The sequence below is a fragment of the Sus scrofa genome, chromosome 14 (genome assembly GCF_000003025.6).
Source record: "Sus scrofa isolate TJ Tabasco breed Duroc chromosome 14, Sscrofa11.1, whole genome shotgun sequence".
NCBI classification, from domain to species: Eukaryota; Metazoa; Chordata; class Mammalia; order Artiodactyla; family Suidae; genus Sus; species Sus scrofa.
The window spans coordinates 38,869,305-38,894,618 of NC_010456.5; the positions used below are offsets into that span (position 1 = coordinate 38,869,305).

The 25,314-nt window shown below is 45.7% G+C and overlaps 1 protein-coding gene across 5 annotated transcripts in view; it reads right to left on the bottom strand.

The window, feature by feature from the left end:
• RPH3A (rabphilin 3A) overlaps positions 1 to 25,314 on the bottom strand; it is a 294,958-nt gene that overhangs the window by 2,210 nt on the left and 267,434 nt on the right. For all 5 annotated transcript variants that reach the window (XM_021072395.1, XM_021072394.1, XM_021072396.1 and 2 more), the window contains 11 exons: positions 24,519 to 24,605; positions 22,231 to 22,293; positions 20,913 to 21,149; positions 18,655 to 18,734; positions 15,839 to 15,913; positions 14,084 to 14,193; positions 8,421 to 8,547; positions 6,288 to 6,344; positions 5,423 to 5,577; positions 2,049 to 2,130; positions 744 to 840 (listed from right to left, as the gene is read on the bottom strand). In XM_021072395.1, the coding sequence (XP_020928054.1) occupies positions 744 to 840; positions 2,049 to 2,130; positions 5,423 to 5,577; positions 6,288 to 6,344; positions 8,421 to 8,547; positions 14,084 to 14,193; positions 15,839 to 15,913; positions 18,655 to 18,734; positions 20,913 to 21,149; positions 22,231 to 22,293; positions 24,519 to 24,605 (1,170 nt within the window). The remainder of the gene's footprint in view (positions 1 to 743; positions 841 to 2,048; positions 2,131 to 5,422; positions 5,578 to 6,287; positions 6,345 to 8,420; positions 8,548 to 14,083; positions 14,194 to 15,838; positions 15,914 to 18,654; positions 18,735 to 20,912; positions 21,150 to 22,230; positions 22,294 to 24,518; positions 24,606 to 25,314) is intronic.

Genomic DNA, 25,314 nt, shown 5'->3' on the forward strand with positions numbered 1-25,314 from the left:
CCTGGGATCCATTCTCTCTGGAGGTGGTTGTTATGATGTTCTTATCATTACCGGTCTTCTCTGCCTACAGACTACCTTCCTCAAGAAGCTGCAATGGCTCCTGACTGTGGCATCAAGTCATAACTTCATTGTCTATTTTATGAGACCCTCAAGTTACCACCCTACACTGAAATGCTTTCTTACTACCTCTAAATACTCATCATCTATTTCCAAAGAGTCAGTTTCTACTTCAATAAAACTATTAAAGTATGAAAAAAACAAAGTGAAAAGACTAACAAACAAAAAACCCCCAAAGAGTCAGTTTCATCCCGCTGCTCCATCCTGCCTCCACACATTTGCTCATGCTGTATCTGTCGCCTAGAATTTCCTCCTTGCTCCACCTGTAATGACTGTTCTTCCTCATTGTTTGAAGGTAGACTGGAAACATTCATCCTGGACTTGCAAATAGATTAAGGACACTTCTTCTGCACCCTATTTTTTGCAGAGGCCACACACTCCACTCTTCTGGGACTCAATGATTCCACTGGAGGTGATGTGTTCAGCGAATAACCAATTATGACTCAATCTTCCCAGCTTTGTAACCCAAACTGGACCCAAATGAAGACCACAGGTCCTGACTTTGCATTTGGACAATGTAATTGCCAAAGTAAAGCAGTGCCTTCAACCTTCTGCATCCCTGAGTAAGACCCTCCTCTCCCGGGGGGATACAGGATGGGGTTTTCCTGGGAGCTGGGAGGACTTACCGATATAATCATTGGACTTGCCAATGTCATAATCCCAGACTGAGATGTCCAGTGACTTCTTTGCCAGATCACTATGTTTGATGTCATAGAAAAACTCCTGGATGCAGCAGAGGAAGATATGTGAGTGAGAGGGTTCTCTGAGCCTTCAGCATTGGGAGCTAAGAGGCTGAGTCCTAAGAGTTCATGGACCAAGGGGAGGCCCTTGTATTTGGCATATCTGGAGCCAAGGGGGCCTCTACCCCAGACCTGACAGTCCCCTTTCAACAAACACTCTGTATAACAAAGCCCCCAAACCCTGTAATTCTCTTTTCAGTGACTCTGCTTGAAATTGGGAAGTCTGGTGGGGTTTTTCTAAGATGGCTGTTTCTGGTTAAGTTTCCTTGAAGGTAGATAGCCATGAACTCAATCCTTCCATTCTCAGCTCCTGAAGTGGTTTCCTTGGCTCTCCATCATTCAGAAATGAAAGTTACTTGAGGGGACTGATACTGATGTGAGGCTTAGGTGCTTATGTTTTCAGATAACCTGATTTTGTCTATAACTCTTCTACCTAATCATAAAATTCATTCATATTCACCTTTAAAACAAACGAGGAGGTGGAAAGACAAAAATCCCCAAACCAGGGGTTCCATCATGGCACAGCGGAAACGAATCTGGCTAGGAACCATGAGGTTGCGGGTTTGATCCCTGGCCTTGGGGATCCTTAATCTGATGGGGGAAGGATCCAGCATTGCTGTGAGCTGTGGTGTACGTCACAGACATGGCTTGAATCCTGCGTTGCTGTGGTTGTGGGGTAGGCCGGCAACCTTAGCTCCGATTAGACCCCTAGCCTGGGAACCTCTATATGCCGCAGGTGCGGCTCTAAAAAAGCAATAAATAAATAAATATAAAGAGCTGTGTGGCTGGACCATAACCTAGTGCCAAACAGTTGAGTATTTAGGTGTCTGACAAGTAACAGTGAGAATACAGATGAAGGAGCACATTTGGTGGGTGTCCAGATAGTGGCTTTAGCAGGACTTGATGCATTGGGTGTCCTTGGGAACTGAGGGAGAGGGCAGTGCCAATGGGGCAGATGGTAAAGGGGACAGTTTCCCCTATTTATTTCCCCAAATATCAGTATTATGTACTATTAGAATTGGTAGAGACATTGGAGATGATTTAATTCATTCTCTTTCCAAATGCAGCATCTTGGCTATGACATTCCAAATCTAAAGGTGTTTGTCTTAGGCTTGATTCCCCCTGGTGATGAGGAACTTTTTCTTCTCACTTCTTCTTCTTATATTTTTAGATAATTTAAACTGATCTTACCTCATTAAATTCGGGATTCAAGGTTTTCTTCTTAATTTGAGTCTTGTGTTTGGCCTTCTTTCCCATGTCCGGTTTCAGCCAACTGAGAAGAAACATGAGAAGCTATTTTGGATGAAGCCTAATGAATAAGAACAGCCTTTCGATGACCCTAAAGGTCTTTCGAGTGTCAGGAGAATAATTAATGAACAGATCAGAAAGTGAATCAACATTAATAATGAGCAATGTGCATTAGAGCATCTACCTGGTGCCAGGCCGTACCTAAATTCCTTATGCATATTTAATCCTCAACAAACCCTAAATGGTACAAACACCTGTTTACATATAAGGACATTGTGGTCCTGAGAAGTTGAGACATGTGCCTCTGGTTACACAGCCTGGAACTCAACCCAGCTCTTGCCTCAGCAGTCTGTGCTCTTAGCCATGACTTTCTCCCAATGGATCATTGAGAGCCTGGATGACGGTGCCTGAGGCTTCACTACTGATTATTTCTTAAGCTGTCTCCAGGTCCTGGGGAGATGATGAGGGTATGGACAGAAAGGAGAAGACGGCAAATCTGATTATGATCAGTCCCCTGTTCAAAACTACTCAATGGCTCCCCTTTGACCTCAGGGTGAAGTTCAAAATCCTGGATGTGGTCTTAAGGCTCTGTGTGGTTGCTTCCCTGCTCCTGCTCAGCTTGATCTTGTGCCATGTGCTTCATCCCACCCCCCATTCATGCTCCCTTTCACCACAGGGCCTTCGCATATACTATTTCCTCTGTCTAGAAGGCTCTTCCCCAGTATAGACACAATGCATGATGCATAGTAGGTGCTCAATCAATATTTTCTGGGTAAATAAACAAAGTGGGCTAAAAACTCTTAGGAGTTTGGACCTTTGGATTTTAATGCAAGCTCTCACTGGTTGTGCAACTCTGAGCACAAGTATAATTGGCCATGCTTCAGTGTCCCAATCTGTAAAGAAGGCAAATTTTCTCTCACTCACAGAACTGCTTTTGAAGATAATCTAAAAGAAGAGACACAGAAGGGCAACTGAAAGGCACCAAATGCTGTGTAAAAATAAAGGGCATATCTGACTTTAAAAATCCTTACTGGATCTTAAACGATAAACGATCTTCTGTTTTCTTTCTCACAGTGGCCACCAGGGCAGCTGTTTCATTGGTGACCAAAGCAAAATCCACTTCTTCTGGAAGGTTGGTTAGATGGGAGGAGGCATGGTGGGGAGAATTATTTAAGAAAGGCAATTTGCATGTGGCTAGAATTCAATGAAGTGCAGAACAGTAGCCCATGAGCTAATGTTCTCTATTGGAGCATATGAGAAAATTATACCAAATTACTCCTAGAAATCAGACTCCCCGCGACATGTGTGTTCTTTAGCTAACTAAATACTCATTCAAAGAAAATATGGAGCACAGTCCACCCTGGCCTGATTTTTAGCCATGACCTTGAGGGAAGCATTGCTTTCTATTATCAGAGGCTGGGATGGGGGGAGGGAGGAAGCATCTCCCAGGCTGAAGAGATCATTAATAAACTCTTCAGCATGAGTAAGACAGTGATGATAATTACTTATAACCACAATGGCAGGTATTTATTGAGCACTTACTATATGCCAGACTCCAAGAAAAACCACCTCTCAGATCTCTAAGGGGGAGATTGACTAATAAGCTGCTGGGCTCTGAATTCACCACTATGTTTTCATGGGGCCATGTGCTCCACAGGCTGCTCTCAGCAAGTAGCAACAATAGGCCTCCCAATTTCTGGGAGATGCAGGGCTCCATTAATGAGAGATATTGCACCCAAGATTCCCCATCACTATAGTTGAAACTTCTGCAGAACTGCATTGCAGACTAAGGCTCTTCCTGCCCAACCATCCTCCCTCCACTCCTCACCCTCCTCCATGGGGATCAGATCCAAACCAGGCCTGTTGTCTCTATGGTCCTTCTCCAGCTCTGTCTCAAATTTCTATCCAAGGCACTTTCCCCAACAAATCTCTTAAACATCTCGTCCAGTCTTAGTGCCTACTTCTTGGAAGACAGGACTTAATGACCAATATTACACTTCCAATTTTATAGATGAGGACAGTGAGGCCCAGAGATGTTAAGGCATGAGCCCAAGGTCACACAGCTAGAGAATAATGAAGACTATTGGCCCTGGGATTCAAACCCAGGCAGTCTGGATCCAGAACTCAGGCTCTCAACTACAACCATGTAAACACATGTTTTACTGCCATAGGCAAGGCAGAATTCTATTGAGAGTAGCTAAATATTTCTGTACCAGGAGCAATTTTAGTCCTTTTTATATTTTATCTAATTTGAGCCTTAGGGCCATTCTTGGAAATAAATGGAATTGTTTTATTTTACCAGTGAAGAATCTGAGGGTCAAAGAGGTCAAACGGCTTCCTTATATTTACACACTAGCAGCTGGCAAAAATGGGCACTGCATCCCACGTCTGGTTCAACAGCAGTCAGAAGGATGTGCCTGGAGGATCTCCAACTATATGGAGCATAACTAACCAAGGCTCCAGGTGACGTGCTTGGAAAGCTTTGCCATGTTTGCACCAAGGCATGCTCCCAGCTGACCTCTGAACATGGCAGGGGTACTTAGGGAAGGCCTGTTGCTAGGAGACATGGGTCTCATCTGATCATGCTTCTTGCTGAACTTGAATCTGGGATGCCTCCACCCATCCCTCCCTCTCTCTCCCCTCACTTAGGGCCAGACTTGAATAGCTGTCTAATAGCTGTCCCATTTCTCCTGACTCTCCCTCCACTTTCCCTCACATAGGCATTTCTCCTGACTCTCCCTCCACTTTCCCTCACATAGGCATTTCTCCTGACTCTCCCTCCACTTTCCCTCACATAGGCATTTCTCCTAACAATATCCTGTCTGTTTAATCCCCTCTTGGCATCTTCTCAGGGACCCAGATAGCAACGTCTCTCTTAGTCCTCATGATTGAGACGACTAGAATAACCCCCAAATCTAAGATTTTTCCTTTGAACATTTCCAGACTGAATCCAGAAGAAGCCAGGTTGCTGCTTTGGTGGTGGAGCTCTGGGCTACTGGAGGAATGTGTTGCTGATTCCCAGGAGCTACCAATGGGATTACTGCAACCATGTTGACCACTCCTCATCCCTAGGAAAAGACAGAGCCACAAAACTTCTCATATGGGTGGGGGACACACCAATCTGACAGTCTGAGACTCCAGACTCACACACCCTAGCCAGTGTGTGAGCATCCCTCTCACTGTGTGACCTTGGGTGGGTCTGCTGCCCTCTCTGGGCCTCGATGTACAATGATCTTAGGGAAGCTCTCTGGTTCTCCCTTTGCAAGGATCCATGACCCCTTCTGGGGCCCATTTACAGTCCCAAGGCATTGACTCACAGCTTGACGAATGGATCTGAGTAGCCATTGGCGTCCATGGCTGCCAGGTGCACGCAGCGTATGATGCCCACAATGAGGCCTCCCTGCTGTGTGCTGTACATGAGGGACACCAGGATCTTGCCGCGTTCCTCTATGTCACCAATACGCTCCACCTGCTGCAGTAGAAGAGGGTGTGTGGGCCTAGGAGGGGAGGGGCCTGGGCAACATGGATGGTGATCATTAAGAGAGAGCCTGTGGAAAGTAGGAGGAGCTGGGCCAGCACTAGTGCAGTCAACACCACGGACAGCAGTTGCCCCAGCCTCCAGGGAGGAGCAAATGATGAAAGACAAGGGGCCCAGTCCTAGGCACATGGGGGCCAGTGGCTTTACTCTGACTGAGATTCCGACTGAGCCTGACTCTGATCATAGGCTGAGCTTGACCTTGATCTCAGTCTGACTTGGAGCTCAGACTCCCCACATCCAACCAGTCTTCTCAAAAGAGTATTTCCCAGGGCCCAGGGCATGGATGTGAAGCCCAGCTACAGCTTCTGCCAGACACACAGCTCAAATAGTCTTCCTTACATCTCATGGAGGGAGCGTGGCATTGTTTTAGTGCACAGAAGTGTCAGCAGAGCTTCTGCCAACAAGGCCAAGAAACTTGAGGATGTCTCCCAGGGATGAGAGGGTGGGGCTTCCCCCACCTTGGGGGCTCCAGATGTGAAGAGCATCGACCTCGTCTCACGTTCTAATGCCTTGGCCAAAGGCAAGTCTCACGGTGAACCAATAGGCAGGTGGTTTGGGAAGAAAGCATGGGAAAGAGGCTGGGAGGGAGAGAAAAGGGAGATGCCAGACCCTGATCATGGTTTTAATACCCACTCTATGCTTACCTCCTCCTCATACAGAGCCATGCCTCGGGCTGACCCAGTGGTTCCTGCACGCTTCATCTAGAGGGAGGACACAGAAAGGAAAGATAACATTGTCTATGGGGGCTCATCTCCCTACATAAGAAAGATCAGAAACCCCTAACCCCTCCATTAGTATCTAGAGCCTTGAGGACAGATTCTCCAAGCTTCTGTGGCCCTCCAGCATTCGCCCTTTGAGCTAAAACACATATAATGCTAACCATTAGAGATGATGTTAATGCACAACAGCCTAAGACATAGGTTGTGCTACTATCCCCATTTCACAGAGTGATTTAACCACTTGCCCAAGGTCATACAATCCATAAGTGGCAGAGAACCCCATATATAAGACAGTCAAGATTGTGTCTGCTCTGGTTGAAGTGGCACAGGTCTGGCCCAACAGGTGCTTCTTCCCCCATGGTTCCTTAAGGCCTTTTTGCCTTAAGAATTCTAAGGCTCTGGGGAATACAGTGAGAAAAGTACTGGTTCAATCCAAACCCTCCACTTTAGAAATGAGGAAACCTTAGGTCCAGAGGAGAGCGGTTATGAGGTCCCTCTCCTTGATAGACACATGAGGGGGAGTTGGTGGTGGGAGGGTTAAGAGCAAAGAGCAAAGGAGACGATCAGCAGAGTTCAGGGGCTGTTGCAGGCTGCTGCCTGTCCTGCCACCTGCATGCTGCCGGGGTGGACTGCATCCATGACTGCAAGACCCAGGAGCAGCACACCACCGACCCAGGAGCTGATGACCCAGACAGAGACCTGGCTTCTGTCCTGACCACCTGGACTCATTGAGTGATGGAAAGAAGAGGAAGTCTAAAGAGCCAACTGTTACCAGGCAAAGACCCAGATGAAAGGCTTCACGCCTAGGCAGGTCTTAAATGAGATACTGGGAGCTTGTATAAATTCCTCCTTGTAATTTTCCTTGTTGTCTCATTCCTTTGCCTGTGCTATAAAATACAGTGTGGCACACAAAGAGTCCATCCTTAGGCTGGCCATCTGGTGGGAGGATGCTGCAGGATTCCCTGTCCCACCCCCTATGGCTTCCCCACGGGGAGCTGGCCACTGCCTGGGGGGAGCAGGCATTCTGGTCATTGCAGGAAAGTTGAGCTCTGGCCAGTGCCTGAGAGCACAACCACTGACCCATGATGTGACCTTGGCAACTCGCTCCTCTTTCTGGGCCCTAGGAGGATTAGATGTAGAAAAGGATAGGTTGGATTATTTCTAAAGATTCAGATTGCTCGGTCCCACACTATCTCCCTAAGTCAGAATCTCTAGGGAGAGTCCCATAAACCCTAATTTATAAAGCTCTGGTTTTAAAATCTCCAGCTGATTCTGAGGTGTAGCCTAATTGGACAACCTCATTTTGGTTCTTGTTCCTTCTCAAAAGGTGAGCATCACATCCAACAATAACAATCCTAATGTTTTATGTGTACTCTTATATTAATCCTTGAAAGACCCTATGAGGTTGGTATTATATTACCCTATTTTCACAGATGTGGAAACTGAGGCACAGAGAACTTAAGTAATTTGGCTCAGGTTATACTATAAGTGGCAGAGACTGGGATTCAAACCCAGGGAAGTCTGGCTCCAGAGTGCATGCTCTAAAGGAGTGTATTATCCTGCTTCCTGTTTATCTCTATGATGCTTTATGACTTAATGACTTAAAGGTCGGTAAGGCAGTTATTATATTCTGTAATAACAGTTAATTTATGATTGCTTATTATGTACCAGGTTCTGTTCTAATTAGATCTTTCACACAACCCTCCTATGAGGCAGTTGTAACGCTCATCTTATAGACAAGAAAAACTGAGGGCCAGAATAGTTCAGACCCTTGGCAAAGACCGGGAAGCAGGGAAATGGCAGAGCTGGTTGAACCCAGGCAGGCCACTCTGACACACCACACTGCCCTCCAGAAGTGAGGCTAATACTGGGTTGGTAGGAGGCATGGCCAGGATGCAACCCCAGTGTTCCGACCAGAAATCTTCACCCTCCTCCCAACAGCTTCCACAGGCCCTGTCCTATCTGGCACCCTACAGATCTACCACATCCTTCACAGGTCCAGAAGAAGGCAGCACCCTACCCTCCAACTTTTCTCCCCCTTGGGGCAGAGACACTCACCGGGATCACCCGCTCCAGACAGATATTGAAGTTCTTCCTCTGGTTGGGCTTCAGTTTCTTAAGTGAGAATCGAGTCTCACCAATAAACTCGTTATGGCCAAATTTGTCCTCATCACAGACAGAGATCCTATGATTGACATAAAGGGTGGGAAAAGAAAGAAGAGCATATATTGAGTTCCTGCTGTGTACCAAGAGCTGTGATTGACGCTGGCAAGGGATGTGTAATGTGCACAGGAATTATACAGGTTCCTATTTGCTGAGCATGACGCCAGGTAGTTTCTATTTCCTCTTTATCACCATATAACTTGACAAGCAGTAACATGCACAAATCTTAAATTTCTAGGTGGCTGCATTTTTGCATATGCATACATTCATGTAAACACCACCCCGAGAAGTCAAGATATAGAACATTCCAGCTCCCAGAAGACCTTCATGAACCCTCCTAGTCACTACTGACTTCAAATATAACCGCCACCTTGTCCTCTTGGCAAGATTCAGTGCCTTGTTTTAGACCTTCATACAAATAAAGTCAGATATACAGACTCGGTTTTTTCCTTTGTTCAACACTATGTCTGTGAGATTCATTCAGTCTATATTACAAAAATATAGACTATATTACTAAAATTACTATATTTGTCCTTTTCTTGCTGTATAGTATTTCACTGTGTAAATATATGATAATAATTTTGCTACTGATGGGCATTTAGTTTTGAGCTGTCTCTAGCTGTTAAGAATAAATCTGCAATGGAACATCCATGTTCACGTCTTTTCCTGTGCACATGTATATATTTCTATTGGGTATCTTCCTAGGAGCAGAATTGCTGAGCCATGGACTACACACAAGTTTAACTTCAGTAGAAACTTCTAAACAGTTTTCCAAAGTGGTTCCACCAATTATACTCCTACCAGCAGTTTATGCAGGTTCTGGCTGCTCTTCAATCTGACTTTGATTTTTTTGGTCTTAATTTTAGCCTTTCTAACTGGGCCATAGTATCTCCTTGTAGTTTTTTTTTTTTTGGGGGGGCATATAGAAGTTTCTGGGACAGGGACTGAACCTCCATCTCTGCAGCGACTCAAGCAGACAATGCCTACTCCTTAACCTGTTGTGCCACAGCAGGAATTCCTCTCCTTTTAGCTTTAATTCACATTTCTCTGATGATTAATGAAGTTCAGCCTCTTTTTCATATACTTTATGGCCATTTGAGGACCATCTTTTGTTTTTTTTTAATTAAAAATTAAAAAAAAATTTTTTTTTTTTAAGGCTGCATCTGTGGCATATGGAGGTTCCCAGGCTAGGGGTCTAATCAGAGCTACAGTTGCCAGCCTATGCCAGAGCCACAGCAATGCCAGATCTGAGCCATGTCTGCGACCTACATCACAGCTCATGGCAACGTCAGATGCTTAACCCACTGAGCACCATCTTTTGCAAAGTTAGGCTAGGAACGTAGCTGACCTCTTCTCATTTAATTTTTCCTTCCCTCAAACCTCAGAGTTTCCCACTTGAGAGGAGATGGAGGCCCAGAGAGGTTGAATGATTTTTCCCTAGTAAGAGACAGAACCAAGATTTGACGCTCCTGAATCCCAGAACACTGCATTGTCATTTGTTATCCACTCTGCACAGCACAGAGTAGACGAGAGGCACAAAAAGGAAAGCTCATGAGAAAGGTCCCTCAGGAGCCTGAAAAAGGCCAGTCAAGGCATGCTAATTCATCCTGACAGATCCTAAAAGGAAGAAGGGACTTTCCCCTCCAGGGCATGGGGGACACACCAGAACTAATGGCACCTTGCTCCTTGGCCATCAACATTTGCTGAACAAAGTGTAAGGTTTTGGAGGGCCAGAACACCCTTCTGCCGAGCTCCACACTGTACACTGCTGGACAAAGAAACTGTCTCCATTCAGTTACTGAGGGTGTAACCCACACCATCCTTTCTGCAGAACAATGTGTCTTCAAAGACTTGAGAACAATCACTATTTTTGACTTAGTGATGCACATCTAGGAATTTTGTCTTGAAGACATTAGAAGATAAGTGCAAAAATGTGTAACTATAAAGATCTTTACCATAGTTTTTTGGTTGTTTTTTTAAAAAAATTGAAGTATAGTTAATTTTTTTTTTTTTGCCTTTTTAGGGCCGCAACCATAGCATATGGAAGTTCTCAGACTAGTGGTCCAATCGGAGCTACAGCTGCCTATGCCACAGCCACAGCAAGGCCAGATCTGAGCCGCATCTGTGACCTACACCATAGCTCATGGTAATGCCGGATCCTTAACCCACTGAGTGAGGCCAGGGATCAAACCTGTGTCCTCACGGATACTAGTTGGGTTTGTCACCCCTGAGCCATGACAGGAACTCCAAAGTATAGTTAATTTACAATGTTGTGTTTTACCACAGTTTTGTTTATAATTGTGAAAAAACAGAAATAACTTTAGTAGTCTGTAATGGGGGACTTTTTTTTTTTTTTTTTTTTTTGCTTTTAACATATGCAATTGGGGGACTTCTTAAGAAAATTATGAAATAACCCTAAACATGTAAAATACACATTGAAAAATGCTGTAATTAGGGAGTTCCCATCATGGCTCCGTGGTAACAAACCCAACTAGTATCCATGAGGACTCGGGTTCAATTCCTGGCCTTGCCCAGTGGGTTAAGGATCCAATGTTGCTGTGAGCTGTGGTGTAGATCACAGATGTGACTTGGGTTTGGTGTTGCTGTGGCTGTGGCTGTGGCTGCAGCTTCAATTCGACCCCTAGCCTGGGAACTTCCATATGCCGCAGGAGCAGCCCTAAAAAGACAGAGGAAAAAAAAAGAAAAAGAAACATGTTGTAATTACTCATCAGGGAAATGTAAAACTATAATGCAACACAACTAAACACTCACCAGGGTGGCCAAAATGGAAAAGGGTTGATGAGGATGTGGAGAAACTAGAACTCTCAGACACTGCTGGTGGAATGTAGATTGGTGCAATCACTATGGAAAACTGGCAGTTTGTACTAAAGCTAAACATACACATACACTATAGCTCAGCCATTATGCTCCTAGGTGTATATGCAACAGAAATATGTGCAAGGAATAGCTGCTAGAATGTTCCCAGCAGTATTATTTGTAATAGCCCCAAACAGAAAACCAACCAAAGCCCATTCACAGTAGAATGAACAAATAAAATTGTGTTACATTCACACCACAGAGCACCAAACAGTGATGAGAAAGAATGATCTATAACAACACAAAACAGCTTGGATGAATATCACAAATACACTCTTAAAAGACAGACACAAAAGAATCATGTAGTAGGATTTCATTTCTGTAAGGCACAAAACTTGACTAAATTAATTTGTCCTGTTAGAAGTTAAGGTAGTGAATCCCCAGGGGCGGGGGTTCGTCATTGGAAGGGGCCCCAGGGGAGGGCTTCCATGGTCTGGAGACGTTCTGTTCTCTTACCCCAGTGTGTTCACTTTGTGAAAACTCGTCAATCTGTACACTTTTTCTGTGTGCACTTTCTAAATGGATGTTACACTGCAATAATAATGTTTACGTAAAATAATATTGTAGGAAGGGGCAGTTTTTATGCCTTGCAGAATTAAAAAGACTCATACCAGAATCTAAAATATGGCACAAATGAATCTATCTACAAAAAAGACTCACAGACATAGAGAACAGACTTGTGTTTGCCAAGGGGGAAGGGGAAGGGGAAGGGAGTGGGATGGACTGGGAGTTTGGGGTTAGTAGATGCAAACTATTCCATTTAGAATGGATAAGCAATGAAGTTCTAGAGTACGGCACAGGAAACTCCATCCAGTCTCCTGGAATAGACCATGATAGAAGATACTATAAGAAGAGGAATGTATATACATTATGACTGGGTCACTTTGTTGTATAGCAGAAACTGGTACCACATTGTAAATCAACCATATTTTGATAAAAACAAAAAGACCCATACCACATGTCCTATGATCCAGCAAATATTCTTCCTTGGTTTCTACCCTAAGGAAATAATATGAATACAAGGAAGCATGAAGGATGCTTATTGCAAATTTATAATAGAGAAAAGCTGGAAGCTATCTAAATGTCCATCCACAGGGAATGGGATAAAGTGGTAAACAGTTACATAAAAATTTTGAGACATCAAAAAATGCCATATATTGTTTATAGATACATAATTATGTAGCTGAAGTATAGGACATGCTTGGGAATTATTCCCATAGAATTTAGGTTGGTGTTTAGATCTGGGAGGAAAGGAGAGAAAGGGGGTAGGGATGGACTATAAAAGAAGAGTGGAGTTCCCATCGTGGCTCAGTGGTTAACGGAATCCGGCTAGGAACCATGAGGTTGCGGGTTCGATCCCTGGTCTTGCTTAGTGGGTTAAGGATCCGGTGTTGCTGTGAGCTGTGGTGTAGGTTGCAGATGTGGCTCGGATCCACATTGCTGTGACTCTGGCATAGGCCAGCAGCAACAGCTCCGACTGGACCCCTAGCCTGGGAACCTCCATTTGCCGTGGGAACGGCCCTAGAAAAGGCAAAAAGACCAAAAAAAAAAAAAAAAAAAAAAAAGAAGAGCTTGAAGTTGCATCTGTAGTGCTTTACATCTTGAAAAAAAAGAGCTGAAGCAAATACAACAAAATACTAAGATTTTTAGAGACTGAGTCTTGGGTTCATGGGTATTTGCTCTCACTACATCCTATACTTTTATGTCTATTCATGATACCTAATAATAAAACATTTAAAAAAATCTGTGATAGGAGTTCCTGCTTGATGCAAAGTCTTGGCAGCACTGGGATGCAGGCTTGCATCCTGGCCCAGAATGGTGTGTTAAGGATCTGGCATTGCTGCAGTTGTGGCATAGATTGCAGTTGCGGCTTGGATCTAATTCCTGGCTTGGGAACTCCATATGCCATGGGGAGGCCAAAAAAAGAAAAAAAATCTGTGATAAATCCATGCTGTGGAATAGTCTGAATCAGTTAAAAATTAGGTAGATTTAAATTTTTTCTCATGGCCATAACCCTAAGATATACTGATAAGAAACAAGGCAAGTTCTAGATATATACAACGTATTTCTTATGTTGTAAAAATAATGTGTGTGTATATATACACACATATATAATATACACACATATAATATACATATACATACACACACACATATATATATAGTGTATGTATGTATATAGTGAATATACATACACCCACAGAAGGGAGAAGACTCCTTAGGCTGGGGGAAGGGACTCGCATTTAAAAGCAGCTTTGCTTTTTCTATAATTCTTTACAAGAAGAATGTACTCATTTATTACTTATATAATGTAAAATGCATTTTAATGCAACATTGTAAAAGAATATGAAGTGGCATCAGTACATTGTTAAGTGAAAATGGCTGATGATGCAATAGGATGATCCATTTTTATAAACATTCAACTTTATTAAAAAAAGCTTGCACGCATACACACACACACACAAATACAGATACACATTAAACCTGAATGTCCATACACCAAGATGTTACCAGTTTCACTTATCTGTATTTTCAAAACTGTCTACCAGAAATATTGTTTTTTAGAAGAAAAAAAAGAAACAAACAACCACACAGAGATGTTTTTAAAGAGTGGCCCCCAGGAATAGCATGGGCCTCAGTCTCCCAGCCTCAGCACCCCTGCCCACCCACCCAGCCAGCACCTGAGGGTCTTCCTCTGCATGTCCTCGTCCGTGATGCCATGATAGACCAGAGTCTCATTCCAGATGGGGTTTCGGGTGTTCCGCAGGGTTTTTGTACGAAGCTTGTTGGACTAGAACCCAGAGAGATGGACAGACAGACATCTGCCTCAGTGGGGAGCCAGCCCTGCAGCCCCAGCCCTTGGGCTCATTTGGGGTGGGTGGTAACTTAGAAGTCCACTCCATTTAAGGAGTGTCCAGGGGCTCTGTTGCTCCCAAATGCATGTTGTTGGGAGTGGGGGGCATCCTCTAGGGTCCCATCACCAACACTGGATGCTGGGCTGCCCCTCCCTCCAGGCACAGGGCCCTCTCTTTGAACTTATTAAGATTAAAAAACAAAGATATCCTTCTTTGAGAAAAAATACTATTTCTAGGCCAGGGAGGCAGTGCCCCTCCACTCCTAGGCAGTGAAGAAATAATTTCTGGGGATATTGGGATGGTTCCCTCTGTTTCCTCAACTAGCATCCTCCATACCTGAAATTCCTTAAAGGATACAACACTTTTCATTTTACTCTAAGAGAGAAGGCTAGAAATGTACCTGGTGACAAATTAATTCATACTAACATGCAAATGACTGATAGGATTCTTTGGCGAAGCAGGTTTGGATTTAGGAGTGGGCAAAGAAGAGAGTGCCAAGGAGAAGCAAATGTCACTGAGCAGTTAGAGGCAGTGTCCAACCAGTTTGGCCATGGCTAGGTGGCAGTGTCTTCCTTGATCCAAACAAAAAAAGAGTGAGATAAATGTGTGTGTGTGTGTGTGTGTGTGCAGGCATGCTACGCACACATGTGTCCTTTTTTGTCCTGTGGGACATTTGATACTTGCAGAGGTTTCTGAGAGGCATTTTTCTAAGATCAGGTAAACAAGCATATAATCAGCCTCATTTTTAGGACATCCGTATCAAATAACACAACGAAGTAAAAAATATAACCCAAGAAGGCACACTTCCACTTCCAGCCATGTGTTCTGAGTGGGTCAATCCAAAGAAAACTAATCCCACTTTCTCCCCAGAGAAAATGACAATCAGCAAGCGAGCTGGAACAAGAGAAAAAGGTGGGAGGGACGGCGGTACGTTTTCTCTTAACGACAGAACATTTTCTCAAGTTATATGGAGAGAATCATTCATTTCTTTTTTCTTCTTCTTTTTGCTTTTTAGGGCCACAGGTACAGCATATGGAAGTTCCCAGGCTAGGGGTCGAGTCAGAACTGTAGCTGCCAGGTTATGCAATGCCAGATCTGAGCCACTTCTGTGACCTACACCACAGCTCACAGCAATGCCAGATTCTTAACCCTCTGAGTAAGGACAGGGATCGAACTCACATCCAGCTGGGTTCGTTACCACTGAGCCATAACAGGAACTCCCTGGAGAGAGTTACTCATTTTTGTCGAGAGGATGTTTGGTTGGGCATAAAAATGGATTGGGGAGGCAGACCATGGTCAGTAATGGTGAGCCACTGAAGGTGTTTGGGCCGGTCAAGGGCATAATCAGGGCATCTGCTTCTCTCCCGGATCCCAGGTTTCTGAGTTGGAGAAATGAGCAGACCCCTACCTCTGGAAGGAGAATGGCTGTGGCCTGCCCCTTACCTCTTGCAAGGACTTTGCCAATCAGGGAAGAGGGGTTTTGGGGACAGATAGGGCTATTTTAGGCTCTGAGTTGGGAACCCTGGGTGCCTTCCAGAGCCCATGTGCCCGACTTGCAGAGAGGACCAGGCCATATGGTACCTTGCTGGCTCCTGGCAGGAGGTGCAGCTTAACGTAGGGATCGGCCAAGCCATTGGAATCCATGGGCTTCAGTCCCTGTAAGAGAAGGCAATAGCATGAGGGCCTGGGGAGGGCTGGGCTATCACAGGCAACAGGGACAGCCATCAGTCTGCTCTGTGTGCTTCCTTTTCCAAAAGAAGAAAACGGAAATGCAATATCTTGGGATAAGCACTAGAATCGGGTAGGTGGGGTTTAAAGCCTGGCCATGTCACTTATTGGCTGAGTGACCTTAGGCAAGTTTCTTAACCTCTCTGAGCCTCATTCTCCTCACCTGTCAAATGGGATGCTTCATGGGGTGGTGAGATTTAAACGTGACCTTCCCTGCAAAGTGCTCAGCACAGTGTGTGGCACACAGGAAGTGCTCCATCAAAGTAGGATTGTTATTGCTGGGATGGGAGGATGTATCCCTGAATGGGTGGGAGAGGAACAAAGGCTAGGGGAAGGGGGCCTGAGCTCTGGCCCTGGCCCCTGCACTCACTTCTGAGACCTCAGTTTCTCCATCTATGTGTTGGGGATCACAGTCTCTGCCTGTCCCTCCTCACAGAGCTGGAACGAGGCTCAAATGGGACACTGCAGGGGAGAGGAGTTTGTCTAGGGTAGGAGTTTAGTTGGGCTTGTTAATGTGAGCAATTCCAACACCCCTGGGGCTCAGATGTGCTCTGTCCATCCCCCTATATCCAGGCAGAGGCAGGTGTCTTACCTCTAGGCTCCCTCTGTCCTCTTTCACAGCACTGATCCCCAATCCCATGTATTATGTCCTGCGAGCTCAGGGAACTTGAGTTTTCTCATCTGTTCAATGGGGCTGATCACAGCCCCTGCTTCATAGGATTCTTGGAGGATTAAATGAGATTTCACCCGTGAAGGCTTCACTCTGGCCCTATGCAAGTAATGTTTGCTACTACTAGATGGGGAGAGGAGGCCACAAAGTGAGAGGCAAGGGGGAAATCTGGCTGGGTAGCCTAATGGGTAAGAATACAGGCTTTTGAGCTGGTCAATATTGGTTCAAATCCCAGCTCCGCCACTTCCTTGGTGTGTGATCTGGGCAAGTCCCTAATGTCCCTATGCCTCAATTCCCCATCCATAAAATGGGAATGGTGACAGAGGCTTCTTCATAGGTGCGTTGTGAAGATTAAATGGGACAAGTTAATCTGGAGAAAGCCCCAGATGGTGTGTAATACTCAGGAGTTGCTATAGTGATGGTTTCTTGTCCATTTTCCCAACAGAGTCCATGAGGGCACAGCCTTTTCTTACTTTTTCTAATATCCCCAGCTTTTAGGGTAGTGCCTAGTACAGAGCAGGTGTTTCGTAAACATTTCTGGAATGTCTGTTTAGATTGGGAGGTTATAAATTGGCAGATGCCATGCTTTTAAAATTTGAACTTGAACATCTTTGCTTGGGTCCTCCTCATACCAGTTTGCCAAAGTTAACTAGCACTCCCTAGCTCATATAACTCCCTAGCTCATATAAACTCTCACATAACATTTCTCATCACTATTAGCAGCCCAGCCCATAAGCCTTTGCGTTTTCTGTGCCCCTGTATCAAGGGGGATGAGATGATGTGGCTTTCTCCCATTCTAGAGCTGGGGGTTGGTTACATGTGGACTCAAATCCAGCTCTATCCCTTACCAGCTGTGTGGTCTCAGGCTTTAACTTGCTAAGGCTCAGTGTTCCCATCTGTACTATGGAGCTAATAATAATCCCTCCCTCAGAGGTTCTTGGGAAGATGAAACAAGATAATGTAGGATCATCTCTCACTGTGTTATAGAGGGAGTGTAACAAGTGCTTTCACAGTGACTGATACACAACAGGTACTTGCTGAAGGGACCTGGGTGTGTTGATCTAGAAGTTGAATTAGGCATTTCACACGTCATTGATCAGATCATCCAAATTGGGACAGGCTGTGAGTGAAAGGGAGAGTTCTTGATTATTTCAGCAAAGGCAACACACACAGCTGGGGATCATCTGTACAGACTGGGACATGTGGCCTCCTTCCACTTAATACACACTACCATTCTTTTGGGAGAGGCTCTGTTATTATTATCCCTAATTTACAAATGGGCACCCTGAGGCCCAGAGAGGTTAAATAACTTCCCTTAAATCACACAGGAGCGGTAGAGCTGGCATTTGAACACAGGCAGTCTGGTTCCTGAACCTTGCCTTTTCTCTATAGACCAGACTTGGTGTCGGGGGAGGTCCTGGTTAGTTACCTCCTAGGATTTGCACTGGCGTCAACCAGGTTTCCTCTGGGGTTGGAGATGGGTTGGCTCCCTCCTCATGGAGCCTGCAGAATGCTCTGCCAAGCTGGTTTGCCTTTCCTGCCCCCTCAGAAGCCCACATTACTGTCCTGGTATCTGCAACAGTCCCCCCCCCTCCCCTCAGTCTGCTGCTCCCGCTTGACAGCCACAACAGTAAAAGGAGCTGTTCAGGGGCATGTCAGCTGTGGAGTCAGGCTGTCACAGCCTCCTGGGCGACACCTCAGTTGTCCCCTCCAGAAGCTGAGGATGGCTCCGGGCAGATCTCAGCTCTGCCCTGAAGCCTGGCTTATTCTGCTCCAGGGAGGCAGTTGCAGTAAAGTGAAACCCCTCTGGGACTATCCCTGGAGGAAGTCTTCCCCCAAAGGAATTGGCCATGGCTAATTCCTGCTCTTTTCTCTTTTGTCACTGTCACAGATAGACAAGGCAATGACAGGAGACAGGCATGGTCATCAGTGCCTTCCCTGAGTCCCCTAAAAATGTCAGAGCCTCCCGAGTGGCCCCCAGCTTGGCCCCCTCACCCACCTTGGCCTTTATGATGGTGCAGTTCAGGGAGCTGTTGTCCTGGTCATAGAGAAGGCTGAACTCCAGGGCACCCAGGGTGGCTGAAGAGGACAGAGGCAGGTACTAAGAAGACATTTCATATAGTCATTCAACAAACACTTACTGAGCACTTAGCATGTGCCCAGTCTGGGCTAGACACTGGGCCTACCGAGCAGAGGAAGACTCAGCTCCTTCTCTGGACTCCCCATCCTGCTAGACCCTCCTCTCCTTTGGTGCTCTCAGCATACCTGCGATCCATTCATCATCTGTGCAATTGCTTAGTTAATGTCTAGACTGAGAGTCCCAGGAGGGCAAGGGCTCTGACTGTCTCGTTCACTGCTACGTCCCCACGGGGCACAGTGCAGGGCTCGCTTACTTGCTGAAGGAACAAACAAGTCAGCATTTGCTGTTGCCTCTGTCTAGAATGCTCTCCCTCTAGATTCACATGGCTGGTGTGTTCTCATTATCCACATCTCAGTGTAAATGTCACCTCCTCAGAGAAGCCCTCCCTGATTACACCATCTAAAGCAGCCACCCTTATGGTCCTTCGCCCTAGTTTATTTCCTTCATGGTGACTCTAACCTTAATTGAAATAAACTCATTGGTATGTCAACTATTTCTCTCCACTGGAATGTTCTATTAGATCAGCCACCTTGTCTGTCTTTTTTTTTTTTTTTTTTTTGCCATGGTATCCCTAGTACTTTTAGGGGCACCCAGCAGGTAATCAATAAATACTTGTCAAATCTAGATGAATCAATGAGTTGAAGACAGAGACAGGCTTATTATAAATCATGGGTCAGCTCCTAACAGGGACGTACACAGGCTGGGAGGGACTGTCTAGGCTTGGCAGATCAGTGAAGAGACACTTAAGGCAGATGGAAGGACCATCGGCTGCTGCTCCGGGGAGAAAGGACCAGAAGGTCTGGGAACGCAGAAAGGTGGGATAGACAAGGTGCATTTATAGAGTCAAAACAGCCCATGGCGGACAAGGTGGGCTGGGCTCCTCAGACTCCTCTCCCCTGAGCCTGCAGACCCACGACCCCTGGAAGAGAAGGGGCAGCAGATATTTCCTCCACATCTGCCCTCTGATCTGCTACAGCAATAAGACTGACTGTCAGCCCCTCCACTCACTGGCCCTGTGAACGTGGACCAGTCCCCGACCCTCTCGGAGCCTCTGTTTCTCTCTCTGTGAAGTAGGAATAGGAAAAGCAACTATTCCAGGCTCACTGGGACAATTACATTGAGCACACCCATGTAGCACACTTCTAAAGGTGCCCAGCACAGAATAAGTGCTCAACAAATGTTGACTATGATTATTTCTGATATGCATGCCACTTAATAGTAATTCCTCATGTGTGTATCACACTGTATAGTCATAATGATTTCCAGGTTATAAAACCCTTTCTCAGGAGGTACCTCAGTTTATGCTCCCCTCAGCCTGCGTGGAAGGCAGTACTCCCTTCCCCTTTTACGAGAGGAGGTGACATGATGGGCCAAAGTCATTTTACTGGTTATATAGCCCTTGGTCCATTTCTTCCGAGTAGGTCTGTCTCTCCATCTGACTGGGAGCTCTTGGAAATGCCTCCAGCCCTGCGGTGTGCACTGGGTCCAGACACTACCCACCCATGTTTCCTTCCAGCTCACAAAGGCCACCCCAGCTCTCCCCTGCTGCTCCCCGATGCACCCAGGAGAAGAGCCACTGGGGTGTGTGTATATGTGTGTGTGTCCCTAGGGCTCTGGGTCTGAGTGAGAGAGGCACAGAGTAGGCACTTTATAAATCATTGAATGAATGGATGCAAGGGGAAATATCAGAAATTTTAAATAATGGTTGACAAATGACTTTTAGAAGACACACTAAAAAGTTTGGGGAACTCGTAAAATAATACGTATTTATATACACACCTAGGAGTGGAATTGCTGGGTCATATGATAATTCTGTGGAACCACCAGGTAGAACATTGTGAATATAGTTGAATTGTACTCTTTAAAAATGAGGTAAATGGTAATCTTGACGTTATATGTATTTTATAACATTACAAAAATAGCACCTATAGTTTAGAAAGCTGATGCGATTTTGTGAATTTAGTAACACAGATTTGTATTTTTATCTTTGTTAATATGTTTATGGGTTTGGCATATTAGGAGGCTAGCAATGTACAGGGCTGTCCCCAGAGCCACATCTGTTTCGGAGTGACCCCTGAAGCAACTTCCTAGCCACCCCTCCATTCCACGTCACCTACTTGCTTCATCGGAATCATAGCTGTTGGCTTCTTCCTCCTCCTCCTCTGGGGGTGGGGGCTGGCGGGATGGGGCCACAGCCGGCTGCAGAGCAGCAGACGCTTGGGAATAGGGGCCTGATGGGTGGCCCACTCGGTCCTCCCTGGCTCCGACTGCTGTGTAGCCCCCAATTCCCCCTGTTCTCTCCTCCCGGGGTGGGGCGGTGGCCCCTGTGTATCCAGGGTCGCTCGGAGCCACCTCTGTAAAGGAGATGGGGAGAGGTGGGACAGAAGCAGCCGAGTCCCAACAGTAACAACTGCTGCAGCATAACCGTGAGTGATGAGCACCTACTGTGTACCAGGTGCTTGGCTAGCTTTGCACCAGAGTCACCCGCAGACCTGCAATAGAGGACTGCCACTGCCAGTTGACAAGGGGCCACAGCATGCTGTTCATCGGTTCTCAGAATGTTGTCCATGTCAAAGCCACCTAGGAAGGCTTGCAAAAAGGCAGGTTCCCAGGCCCCACTTAGAATCTGTAGACCCTGCAGTGGGGCCTTGAAATCTATGCTTTTTAACAAGTCCCATTGGCTGATTCAAATGGAGGCCAAACAGAGCCTTCAGTGGTATGGCTCTGTAGCCATAGTCTGAATTTGAATCTCAGCTGTGCAACCTGGAGCAAGTTACTTGTCTCTGAGCCTCAGTTTTCTATCTGTAAAATGGGAATTTTAAGACCTGAAGGTGTTCAAATAGTAATAGCTATTATTTTAAATATTTTCTAATGTACTCTCAGCATTTAGTGCAGTACCTTGTGCTTTAGAAAGCAATGAATATGTTGTAGTGACTCGTGTTACTGCTGCGCATATGTATCATATGTGAGAATCACTGTCACTTGGTGTGATCTCCACACACTGCAGGCCACAAGCTCAGGCTTTCTATGTATTGCTTTATTTAATCCTTCCAATGACTCTGTGTGGTAGGTCCTTGTACTGTCCTCATTTTGGAGAAAAGGAAACTGAGGCTCAGAGGAGTTAAGTGACTTGCCCAGGGTCACACAGCTGGGAAGTGAGGAGGCAGTGATTTGAATCCAAGCAGGCTGGGCTCTTAACCACTGTATGTATTGTCATTTTCTATCTAGTCTTCGTACAGACTCTCTAAAGTTTTAGAATTAGGGGGAATCCCTTAGAGCTCATCAGATAGATCTCAGGATACAGAATGGGCCAAAGTCTGGCAGCCCCTGGGGGCACGCTCTCTCTCTCCATCCCTCTCTCCTTCTCTCCCCGTCCCTTGGTTAGTGGGAGAGAGGTGGTTACTTGCACAGTCACAGAAAGAAGCAAATCCTTACCTGGTTTCTGATCTGGAAAGCGTCCCCCTGGCCCAGGAGTGGGTCTGCTGCCTCCTGGGGGCCCTGAGTGGAACAAAGAGAGAAAGAAGTTTGGAACAGAGAAGGCAGCATCATTTAGGTGTTTGCCCCAAGTCCCCCCTCATTTCATAGGGGTGAACACAGGCCCAGGGGCAGCAGGTGATGTGCAGAGGTATTGGGGTTGCAGGAATGCTCCCACTGGGGGATTCTGGGGTTGGAAAGGCCTGGCTTCAAGCCCCAGTCTTTCCTTCCTGGGCCTCAGCTTCCTCCTCTGTGAAATGGGAATGGTGATACTTGCTCTTCATGTTTTGCTGGCTATTAGGAGGTCAATGAACAAATGGAGCCAAGAGTCATTTGCAAGGTAATGGGCAAGTTTATGTTTTGAGTCTGCCATTGTTATGGGGTCATTACTGGCTGGGGGAATTCTCTACTACTACATTTCCAAAGCCTGGGATGTGGAGGAGAGCTGCAGGGATGGGGCAATGAAATAGCATTCAGTGACATGGTGAGAAAGTCATTCTGGAGTCTCTGGCCTCTCAATACTGATCCTACTACAGGGAAAGTCTCACCAGGGGCTACTTTTTTCAAACACGTCTCTAGCCTTTGTACATGTCCCTTTTGAGCAAAAGAGGACAGGTCTCGGGTTCCAAACCTTCAGCAGGCCAGGGTAGTGAGAATGTCATTGCATTGTTTTAATTTCAGTACATGATTTTTTTAAAAAAATCTTTTTAGGGCTGCGCCCATGGTATGGAGGTTCCCAGGCTAGGGGTTGAATCAGAGCTATGGATGCTGGCCTACACCACAGCCATAGCAACACAGGATCCAAGCTGTGTCTGCAACCAACACCACAGTTCACGCCAACGCCGGATCCTTAACCCACTGAGTGAGGCCAGGGATCGAACCTGCATCCTCATGGATGCTAGTTAGATTCATTTCTGCTGAGCCACGATGGGAACGCCAGTACATGGATTTTTATAATAGCCCCCCTGCAATAGGTTGGATTGTGTTCCCCAAAAGATGCTCAAGCCCTAACCCCCAGTTCCTGTAATCGTGATCTTATTTGGAAAGAGGGACTTTGCAGATGATTAAATTAAGATGAGGTCATGGGGGGGGTCCTAATCCCCTATGACTAGGTCCTTATAAAAAGGGGACATTTGGACACACAGGGACCCATGAATAGAAGTGGGATGATAGGAAGACAAGCCAAGGAATGCTTGAGGCTTGCAGAAGCTAGGGGAGAGGCATGGAAAGATTCTCCCTCATAGCTCTTGGGGGGGAACCAATCCCGACAACACTTTAATTTTGGACTTTGGTCCCCTATAGACCTAGAAAACCATACATTTCTGATATTTTAAGCCACTCAGTTTGTGGTTCTTTGTTATGGCTGCCCTAGTAAACTAATACATTCTCTCTTTCTGGTATGGAATACTGATTTCTCATGTACGCCATTATTATAGGTTTCTTTTAAAATAGCAGATTTTTTTTTTCTTTTTACAGCCACACCTGCAGCACATAGAAGTTCCTGGGCTAGGGGCTGAACTGGAGCTGTAGCTGCCAGGCTACACCATAGCCATGGTAATGCAGGGTCCAAGTCTCATCTGAGACCTATGCTGCAGCTTGTGGCAATGCTGGATCCTTAACCCACTGACTGAGATGAGGGATTGAACCCTCATCCTCGTGGATACTACGTCGGGTTCTTAACACTCAGCCACAATAGGAACTCCTAAAATAGTAGATTTTTAACTGTAACAGTTAGGCATAATTTCTAGTGTTTTACATAAGCCATATTTGTTTAGATTTTCTCATCTTACTGATCTTTTTGCCCATCATTTCTTTCTGAACCTCACGTATTCTTCTGAGAACATTTGACTTTATTTAAAAAGTCTGAGGTCCTTAAAATTTCCTTGAGAGAGTTTATAACAACTTCTGACAGTTACATTTTTAAAGGAGGTCAGTTTGAAGAAAATATTAAGGAAATAAGAGGGCAGATGGTGGGTACATGTGGTGAAAATGAAGTTACAATGTTGGAAGGTGGGAAACACTGAGGGATGAAATATTTCTTGCATTTAGGTGGGTACCATGATCTCCTCCCTCCCGCCCCTGCTGACTTCCAGCCCAGAGTATTAGTCATTCTAAGGGTCTTAGAAGAGCTTTGGGTTAGGTGGTAGTTGCAGCTTTGCAGAAAGCCCAGCGGGTTCTGCAAGCAAAGATGGGAGGTACTGGGGTCACAGCTGAGTGATGGCCTGGGTGGGAGAGTGGGTGGTAGGTACCTGTCTGCCCAGGCTGGGGAGGTGCTGGGCTCTGCATCGAGGTTGGGGCGGGTCTAGAGGCCTGGACTGAGTTGGCCCGTCTCAAACCTGCAGGGGAAAGGAAAGGAAACAGCCTGTCATACACACACACACACACACACACACACACACAGTCAATGCATAAAGACTTTGGATTGGTCAGCTGGCATGAGCAAGGTCCTCTGGATGTGAACCAGATACAGCCCCCACCACGTTCTCAGCTCTTTCAGACCCTCTTCTCCTCCCCTCAGTGTGTTCTCTCTTCCCAGGACTCAGATCCCCGAGGGAAGTCACAGCAGCATCGGGAGTATCGAAAAGCCCAGGTTCTATGATGTTGCGTCCAGCTTTGTGACCTTGCACAAATGACCTGTCCTCTCTGGACCTCAGTGTCTTCATCTGTCAAATTCGATAATAGTACCTACCTCATAATACAGAGTGTTCAGAACACTGCCTGGCATGTGGTAAACATTCAATGTCTGGCACATATTGCTATTATCTTATTAATTATTGAAAGACTGTTCTTATCTTCACACAGAACAAGCTTTGTATCCCAGCTTTTTCTTTTATAAGGTGTGTGTCTTTTGGTTGGCCACTTACATCCCCCAAACCTCAGATGTTTCATGGAGGTGAAAACTCTACCCAGTTGATAATAATGAGTTAACATTTATTTATAAGAACTTATTTAATCTCTACACCTTATGAGGTGGACACTCAATTAGCTCCATTTTACAAATGGGGAAACTGAGGCACAGAAAGGTTAAGGAGCTCATCTAATGTC